At 36.4% G+C, this 10,257-nt stretch overlaps 1 protein-coding gene across 1 annotated transcript; it reads left to right on the top strand.

The window, feature by feature from the left end:
- Nucleotides 1-3,405: 3,405 nt before the first annotated feature.
- Nucleotides 3,406-10,027, top strand: LOC113274985 (synaptotagmin-5-like). The gene is made up of 12 exons (XM_026524407.1): nt 3,406-3,594; nt 3,732-3,921; nt 4,900-5,001; nt 5,197-5,247; nt 5,349-5,469; nt 5,938-6,059; nt 6,213-6,311; nt 7,205-7,285; nt 7,398-7,480; nt 7,710-7,935; nt 8,764-8,928; nt 9,451-10,027. The coding sequence occupies exons 2-12, from the start codon at nt 3,817-3,819 to the stop codon at nt 9,835-9,837; spliced, it is 1,542 nt and encodes a 513-aa protein (XP_026380192.1). The 5' UTR covers nt 3,406-3,594; nt 3,732-3,816; the 3' UTR covers nt 9,838-10,027.
- Nucleotides 10,028-10,257: the final 230 nt, after the last annotated feature.

A 10,257-nucleotide genomic window follows, 5' to 3' on the forward strand; every position in this document is an offset into this window, starting at 1 on the left:
GAATCATTCAGTGTGATGTTAAGATCACCAACTAAAACCCACGACAAATCTACATGAGGCTGCATGTCTAGTAAGTATTGTTATTGTTCTTGATTTTTCAGCCGGATCATGAGCTTCATACATACAACTTATTAAAATATCAGGATGATGCGGATGAATAAGCAAAATGGCATGTATGATATGCCTAGTTGTGTGCATTATTTCAAGGTCAATACTTAGTTTTCATGCAATTGATATACCACCAGAAAAGCCAACAGAAGGTGCATGCCCGATATTAGGATATTTGAATTGTTGTAAATAAAATGCATTTTAGAATCCTGAGTTTTAGTTTCAGATAAAAAGAAAATATCGGGGTTATATTTACTAATGCAAAAGTAAAGGTAGTCACGAGTATAAGAGTTCCCAAAACCCTGAAAATTCCATGAGAGGAGTTTTATGATAAGAAATATATGAAAACAGAGTAAAACAAGAGTTAAAACGAAAGTGATTAAAATCAAAATCCAGACGAAAACAAAGACTAAAAGTGACAGAGAATACTTGTTGATCATCAAAGTGAGGCTACGATTAAGAAATCCAGTCCTTGCATCAATGTCCAAAGCAGTTGGCTCAAAATTATTATTAGTTTATGCTTCCCAATAACGATTTCCTCTCATGGGCTCAAAAAAAGACTGCTCATCAGATTGATGACTAGTTAAAGCTTGTGCAACTACATTGTGATGATGACTTTTAGAAGCATGATTACTAGTAGTATCCTGATCAGAATCTTCATTGGAGAGAACAACATTATTCATGTTTCTGCTTCTTTTACGACGAGTGAAAGTACGAACAACTAACTCCAAAATTATAGCTTGCACAAACCAAAGCGTTGTGAATATAAGACATTACTCTGTCAGCTAGTGCCATTGAAGAATCAGATTCAGAATTTGTAGCAGTAAAGTAGGAGATATGCATTCCATCTAAAGGACCAAGCTTAGAAAAAGTAGATTCTTGTAAGAAGATCTTCTTTGATGACCATGCTGCATAAACAGATTAACAAATTCTTAATGGTTTCCATCAGGTAAAATAATTGGTTCCAAGGCAGGACCAAAATCCCTCACAGTTCTTCTCGTATTAAGTCTTCGATTCTTCCAGTCTGCACATAATTTTGTATAATGAGTTGGAACTTTACACTCATCACATAGCTTGTAAGGTTGTTTTTCAAAAAAGAAACCAACCCATCTTGTAACTCCTGCAGCATTAGCAGCATGAATACCTTTTATAATTGGGGCAGTTACTCTGAGCATAACCAGTGGTCTAAATTTGTTGGAAGTAGTGGGGTGGACACCATCAGGTTCAACTACAACAATTTCTCCAATAATATTACCAAATAAACTAAGGATTTCTGGGTATGTGAATTCAGGGAAAAGATATTTGTATTCAACCAAAAGGGGAGGTGTCTAAAGTTGAATTTTTTGATATGAATAAGAGGGATACCAGTCTCTAAGAACAGTGAGATATCCATCAAAATTCCAAGCTCCACCAAACAAGATAACATCTTTTATCTTCTGTTGAAAAAAAATCTAATAGCGAAAATATTATGTTCAAGAGATCTCACCATAAACTGCCCCTGGTTATCCCGTTTAAGATGAGGCCATATAAATCGAGCGGCTTTTTCAGCATTTTTCCACAACATGATGCCAGGGGTAGATAGTTTACCAGCTAGACAAATTTTCCAATCTTTAATACTTTGAGATAGAGTCGCAGTACAGTGAGTTAGAACTCTAGCCTTTTCAGGATGATCTGCTAAATTGTACCTTCCACATGTCGAGAGATATTATTAATATGATCAGACATTGCAAGAAGGTGAAACAAAAATCACGGATATAGATAACTAAAAGGTGACTGGAGAATGAAGTCTGAGAAGGTGTTTAAAGAAAAAACAAAGCATGTAGGTGTAAAGATGTTGATGAGGGTTCGATGATAAGTGTTAAAAAATATTGATAAAAGAGAAGGTGAGTAATATAAAGGATGAACATGTGTTGTTGCAATTTAAGTTATTGTGTAATGGAAATAATTAAATTTTGCAGGATCATTCTGGAAATACCATGTATCAATTGAGATAAAAGTCATTTAATATGATAATAGAGATGCACCACTGCATATAGGATAAGCCAACAAACTTGTAACCAAATAAATTTGAGCCAACTGAATATCACATTTATTGATGCAACCACATATGCTGACATCCAAGCTTTAAGGTTGCATAATTCTGAGGAAGACAACAAAGAAATAAAAAACAAATTAAAATCAATAAACAAGGAATCAGAATCAAACAACAATGAGATGAGAAGAAAACCCAAAATTGTAAGGTTCGATTACATTAAAAAAAGGGTTAGAATTGAAGAGTAAAACAGGTTAAAAATTGAAGCGGAAAACAACAACAAAATGAACAAAAGAAGACAAGCTAATTGAATCAAGCAGTGATTGATGCAAAGAAAGAAAGAGAAACTAGTTCTGATTAGGGTCGACTAAGGTTGACTTTCTGTTTGACTTTCAGATATAAGGTCAAGAGAGAAAAAGTGTCGTCATTGGGGCGTTGTTAGGCTCTTTTACAGACAGTACATTTTTTGTTGTTGAAGCATGAACCGTACATTTACTATTGGAATAAAACATTTCTTTCTCCAACCTTCAACCCCATAGTCTCAGCAGAATATTAAAATGTAAGTGAAGCATGTCGTTGCACGGTCTAGTATGCACGTTATCCCCCAATCTTTATTACCATCAAGCCAAGCACAAAGACAGCGCAAAGATTTGATTCCAAGAACCTGACCGTGGGCCAATTTTTACACTCGTGAAGCCAAAGACTTCATGTCCCACATGCTTGCCCTTGCAAGTTGTATGTAGCTCCCATTTTCCAAAAGTAACTTTAATGCAACCCCGTAAATACCTTGAATACGATGGGGACCGTCAACCATTTCACAAGTCGGCTCACTCAACGCTAGCCTATCAAATTTTGCTAAATTATTTTATGGCCAAATCAATTTTCACAATAAAATTCTGACCTCGTGAAATTGAGCAACCCCTATAACTGATCGATAAGTACCGATATTGCATTTTTTCCGATACCATAGAATCCATGAATCTGGGCTCCGGAGCCTCGCACCATATCTACAGTCATGTTGTAAACATCACACTAGTCAATAGGACACACACAACAGCTTTCCGATCACAATCAAATTTGAATATTAAAAAAAGAAAAAGGAAAACGGATATGAAACTGACGTGCATTGGAGGCTTATTTAGATCTTTTCTTTCTAATTTAGATTACTATTAAAAAACAAAATAAGTAAGAAGGAAAAAAATTAGTAATTAAAAAAAAATTCGAACAGGGAGGCCCTTTGAACTGCCCCACCACTCTGTAATCATGAATTGATATTTATTTTTGGGGTTTCATCATCAATAAATAAAAAGGAGCAAAGAACAAGAAGAAGAAGAAAGAATAACCAGTAGACACATAAAACCATAAACCGACACACGAAGAAAGGATAATAAGAGAGGGTCCTCCGTCCTTGTTATTCACAGATTCCTAGGGAGAGAGAAGAAGAAGAGGAAATGGTAAGTAATTAAAGCTGTTTACTCATTCATTCTTAAGTACTCATCACTGCTAACAGACGTTACGATTCGACTTCCCATATTCTCCCTACTTACTCCATTTTCATTTTCTATTTCTTTTTGTTTCTTGAAAACCCTAGGTTCTTCTGTAGGTTGGAAGTAATTTTTGAGGAAGAGATAATTTGATCGATTGATTGATTGAAAGGAGGAGGAGGAGAAAGTACGATGGGGTTGATTACAGGGATGATAATGGGAATGTTAGTTGGGATCGGTTTGATGGTTGGTTGGTCTTATATGATGCGGAAGAGAAGTGTTAGCCGTATTGCTAAGGTTTGTTGTTTCTTTCTCCTTCTGAGACTCTCTGATTTTGTTGTAGAAATGCGACTTGATTGATAGTGCTATTTTTATGCTGTGTTGTTGAATCTGTTGGAAGGTTTTGACCTAATTTTTGACTCCCTGGCTGAAATTTAGGAGTTCTAGTTTTAAAATTGAGGACTCGGTGTGACCTAGAATTGACTCTGAAGATTTTCTTGTTTGTTAGGTTTTTGATGGAACTTGATTTTGCTGGTGAATTATGTTTTTGGTTTTTCTCTCTTCTTACATAAGTTTTGATATTGTTAAATGTACCTTAGAATTAGGTGAATGATGTTTGTTACAACAAGCTGAAGCTTGTGACTGCAGTAGCTCAACTGTAATGTGGATGAGTCTATTTGAACTTTGTAGATTTCAGATTGTAGGTCTAACTATCATTTTCTGATAGTTTGTCCGCTTGGTTTCTGAGGATGCTCACTTTGTCAGTAGGTTTTAGGGATTGTGTAATGGATGTACTCAGATATGAACTAGAATTGACTCTCGACTGTTTTCATGTTTGTTAGATTTTTGATGGAGCTTCAATTTGCTGATGGATCTTGTATAAAATGTCTCTTAGGGTTGTTGATTTTGTTTTAGTTTACTTTTTGTCTGTTCTTATATTAGGATGATGTGATAAATGTACAATGGAATTACGTGATAGCTGTTAGAATAACCTGAAAGATGGGAGGGTAGGGCATGAACTTTAATGTGGAAGTCTACTTAACTTTGTAATAGGTTTAACTATCATTTTCACGATACTATGGAAGGATGTACACTTGGTCAGTAGGTCTCAGCAATTACCTAATGGATGGCAAAACATTGTTGAAATGCTGACAAAAGTATTTGACCAACAAAAAAAGAAATTAGAAAGGCTAAGAATGTGTTCCGTTTTACTTGTGACAGTTTCTTTCTTGGGATTTCTTTTTTTAAATATTCTCTTGCTCTATCTTTTTGCAGGCAGTTGATATAAAACTTCTTGGATCTCTTACTAGAGATGATTTAAAGAAGATATGTGGTGACAATTATCCTGAATGGATATCTTTCCCTGTGTATGATCAGGTTAATTTTCTCTCTAAGATTTATTTTCTTGTTCATTTTATCTTTTGACCTGTCATAGAGTGAATCTCTAAGTATACAGCTTAAATGGGTACAAATATTGACCTATCTGATATTGGTATTGAGCATATATGAGGAGGGTGCGGGTGAATATACTGTTTCTTATATATTTCTTTTTATGCTTGTTGATTCATTCAGGTGAAATGGCTGAACAAGGAGCTAACCAAAATGTGGCCATATATAGCAGATGTAAGCTCATCTGCTTATCCATTATAAGATGTGCATGTTTCTCGACCAATAAATTAGTGTTTTGTTGCTGTTTTTAATATACTAGAATGTCTTGATTTCAGGCAGCGACAATGCTCATAAGAGAATCTGTTGAACCATTACTTGAAGAATATCGTCCCCCAGGAATCACTTCAATGAAATTTAGTAAATTGTCCCTTGGATCTGTGGCACCTAAAATTGAAGGTATTGCGACAACCTTGTTCTTATGCCTCCATGATTCTCTTTAACTGTCCATAGGATTTGTTTCTACTTATTTAATATATTCTTTTTTCTGTTGTTGTAATTCACAACTCGTTCGTAAGCGTTCATGGTCTCCTTTATCTATCCCTAGGATATTTTTTTTTCTTGCTTCTCAGTAATTAAGTTGAGGTAGTTTTGGAGGAGATAAGTAGCGGGAATGGTATGTGGTCTAAGCTGTCATCAAAGACACTACCAGTTGTGGTAGTTGGCATTTATCTGGATTGTCTCTAGTATTGGCGTTTTGCACTCACTAGAAATTTTACGTGGAAGAAATTTGATATATGGTCATTCTCAATAACAGTTCTATCATCTATTTTGTTCAACTATGAGTATGATTCATTTCTACTAGTCATAGTAAGTCAAATTTTGCATCTCATGATCGTTTGTTCGTCTTAATTAATGATGATGTAGGGATTCGTGTTCAGAGCCTTAAGAAAGGTCAAATAACGATGGATATCGATTTTCGTTATGGGGGTGATTCAAGCATCATTCTTGCTGTAGAAGCAGCAATGATCGCTTCAATACCCATTCAGGTTGGTGCATCATCCTCTTTTGACAACGTTTTATGTTATGACAGTGTTGGTTTATTGCTTTAATGGGAGTTTGTATTTGGTTCCATTTCAGTATTTGATGTGTTGGTAATGAGACACAATCAGCTTAAACATCCTCTTTTTTTTTTATTGCAGCTGAAGGATCTCCAGATTTTCACAGTTATTCGTGTTATTTTCCAACTCTCTGAAGAGATACCCTGTATTTCTGCTGTTGTTGTGGCATTACTTTCAGAGGTAGACACACACTATGCTAGGTTTTGATGTTCTGCACATTTTTAGTAGTAATTTATATTTGTGTTTTTCATCTAGCATGTAGACATGTTTTGCACGTAATCCTGCATATATCGATGGGGCTGTCCCAGCATGAGTTATAGCTAGTATTATATTTACACGTGATATGCATGGAATGATATTGTATAGTGATGTATGGAATTGTTGTTTCACACAGACACTTGCTGAGGTGTCATACTTTTTGTATTGTTAGATGGTAATATACCTGCAGTTAAAATGTTGAAAGTAAAATTTTGAGTTTTAGCTTATAATTGTATGTATTGTGGTATGAAGTGATACTGTATAGTCATGTATGGAACAGTTCTTCCACACAGAGACAGCACTTGCTGAGATGTCATACTTTCTGTGTTGGCGGGTGGTCATAGGTCATTTTTGTTGACTTATAGTCAAGAATTTTTTTTGTTTCCAACACTTGGATAACTAATCTTAGTTTGAACTTATAAGGAGAATGCATCTAAATAGAAATTTCCATTGGTTCTGGTTCCTCCGAGCTCTTGAAGGAAAAAGAATTCAGTAATCAATCAAAGACATTTGTTGGCATAATATTTGAGAACGAGAGGACATGCTTGGCCATCTAGGTTTTTTGGGGATATCCTAGGACATAATATTTGAGAAAGAAAGGACATGCTTGGCCATCTAGATTTTTTTCGGCTTACCCAAGGTTCTCTAGTAAAATTTGTTTTCTAGTTCTGAAGGATTATATTAAATTTGGCCATAACTCAAATTATATCTGTATTTTAAGGTGCTTTTGGCAGAATGAGAATTGACAATCATATTAAAAAAATACATTGCTCTTAATGTAAGGTAACTGATAGTGGTTCTAAATGTTTGATCAGCCAAAACCTAGGATTGATTATACATTGAAGGCTGTTGGAGGAAGCTTAACAGCACTTCCTGGACTTTCAGACATGATCGATGTAAGTGTTATTTCTGATTTTAGGTTTTACCATCTGTGGTTTCTGAGTATTTATTTAATGTTTATGCTTTTCATTTGACAAATATGAAGCCATTTGTATTCTCATCTTGTAGGATACTGTTAATACGATTGTCACAGACATGCTCCAGTGGCCCCATAGGATTGTCGTTCCAATTGGTGGTCCTATGGATACAAGGTAAGACTGATCTTATAAGCTTCTTTTACAAGCTGTTGCGGCTTTAGTTAAGTATTACTACATCTTATTTCTGTTGTATCTCATTTGGTCGATGTGCATGTCTTTAGATCCTTATTTCGTTAACATGCAGAGAATTGCATTTTTCAAAATAAAGGGTGTATTTATTGTTCTTTGTACAGTGATCTGTGTTTCACACAAGAATAATATGTACTTACTATTCAATATGCAGTGATTTGGAGCTTAAACCACACGGAAAGGTCTTGCTAACTGTAGTTAAAGCAAATAACCTGAAGAATATGGAAATGATTGGTAAATCTGATCCTTATGCTGTTGTTCACATTCGGCCTCTATTCAAGGTTAAGACAAAGACCATCGACAACAATCTCAATCCTGTGTGGGATCAGAGCTTTGAGCTGATTGCTGAAGATAAGGAGACACAATCAATTATCATTGAGGTTTTTGCTCTCTTCCTTTATTTTTAATCCTACTCTTTTAATTTTTCTAGTGGCCATCATGATTGCGTCCCAGATTTAGTTTAATCAAACGGTTAATGCAGAATATATGTTATCATCATATGCGACCTTCAGCTTTGCACTCCATCCCCTTGGCAAGCGGCTTACCACCCCTTTAGGGCCTCTCGTCTTGCCGATAACCATCCAACCGAGGCGCCCACCGATCACTATGCTTGCACATACTATTATTTCACCACTGTCATTGCAACTTAGCGTGCCTCAACGCTACCCAGATCACTACCACTTCACACTCCAAAACCACCATGCCTAGCACCAAGACTGACAGATATAATCACCTCATCACTGCTATGAGGCATGAGCCAAGTATCAGCACCATGGGTCCATGATCAACTAGGTGTTACTCATTCAATTTTGTCTGTCTGTAAATTAGCCTTAGCCTAGGTTGCAGTTTATCCTGCTGGACGGAACTTGCATACGTAGTAAATTTTACTATTTATATGCAGAACCCTTCTCCTTGTGCATTTATGGTTGGGCTTACGGCACCATGGATGGCTAGCCCAACCCCAGTCCAGAGTGAGGATGGCTGTCTTTCTGGTTAAAGTAGTCATGATATAATTTCGGCCTTCACAAGTTACCTGTCTATTATTACCTTGCAATTTTGGTTCTCAGGCTGTCTCCCTTAGAGAATCTCTCGGCTGGTTGAATTTGTAGCGCAAGAAATGACTATTTTTCCTGATTTCCTCTGTTAACTTTAACAGTTCTTCAATTGGATTATTAACAAGAGGATATTGTTGTTAACCTGGGTAACAGGTTTTTGATAAGGATGTTGGACAAGACACACGATTGGGCATAGCAAAACTACCGTTGATTGATTTGGAATCTGGGAGTTCAAAAGAGATTGAACTGAGACTGCTACCAGCACTTGATATGATGAGAATTAAAGACAAGAAGGATAGAGGAACAATAACACTCAAGGTACACTTATGTTGGATCAAAATTGTTGTTAGTTCACTACATATGTTTTCAGAAGTCATTTTCTGTATGTCAAATTTGCTCTACTACTTGGATAGCAACATTCGAAGTCTATTACTATGTGTTATATACTTTTCAAACTAACAGGCCAAGTCATGTACTGCTTTGTTGTTGTTATCAGAGTCATTTTCTGTTTGTGTCATTTCATAGACTTTTTTCTCATTGATCGAATTGCCATGGAGATTCATGTCAAAAGATGGTTTCATCTGCATTTTGGGTTTCCAAGATATAGACTGTTTTTGTGCCATTAGCAGTTATTTTATCGAAGCCACATGAAAATATCCTAATTGTTAAGGAATAAGGATGGCAATGCTTTCCCGTTATAGGAGTTGCATCATTTACCCTCTTTCATGATAATAGAAGGATGCTTTCTGTAGAAAATAAGGAAAACAAGAATAGAAAATAAATTTATATTCTATTTTGATGCACCTTCAAGAAGTTTGAGAGAAGGAATATGATTTGCAGGTCGAGTACCAGGAATTCACCCCGGAAGAGCAGATAGCAGCCATGGAGGAAGAAAAGAGGATCCTAGAAGAGAGGAAAAAACTGAAAGAAGCCGGTGTCATCGGAAGCACCATGGATGCAGTTGGTTCAGGAGTTGGGCTGGTAGGTAGCGGTATTGGAGCTGGAGTTGGTCTTGTTGGCACAGGGATTGGAGCTGGAGTTGGTCTTGTTGGCTCAGGGATTGGTGCTGGAGCGGGAGTTGTAGGGAGTGGATTTGGTGCTGTTGGGAGCAGCCTCAGCAAAGCCGGGAAGTTCATGGGCAGGACCATTACAGGGAATTCGAGTGCTTCTAAGAGGAGCGGATCTAGCACACCTACAGCTGAAAATGGAAATGCAAAACAAGCGTGATAACCGTGTATATAACTAGACCTTTTAGTGCGACTTATTTAGTTTTTTACTTTGAATGGTTACACAGAGGTGTGTGTTACAGATTTCTATTTTCGGTACATATAATTAAAACCTTGGTTTAGTCTGGAAAGCCAGAGATATTTCTGAAGGTCTGCTTCAATGTCTATTGTAAAGGTTTTCTTCGGCTCCACCTTTACCTACGAAAATTCGGAGATAGATTCTCAGTGTTTAGTGTGACCTTCTCTGCTTCAAGATGCAAGATAGAAATTTTCTTCTGCTTGTAATCTTGAAAGAGAGATCTGGACGCATCATTGCCCATCTGGAATTTCGACAGTGTCACTGTTTAAATTGGCACTATCTCTAACAAATCTAAGCAATTTTTTTTTGTTTTTTTGAACAATATGCCTGTATCTAAGTAAG

This window comes from Papaver somniferum, chromosome 4 (assembly GCF_003573695.1).
Source record: "Papaver somniferum cultivar HN1 chromosome 4, ASM357369v1, whole genome shotgun sequence".
Classification (NCBI taxonomy): domain Eukaryota; kingdom Viridiplantae; phylum Streptophyta; class Magnoliopsida; order Ranunculales; family Papaveraceae; genus Papaver; species Papaver somniferum.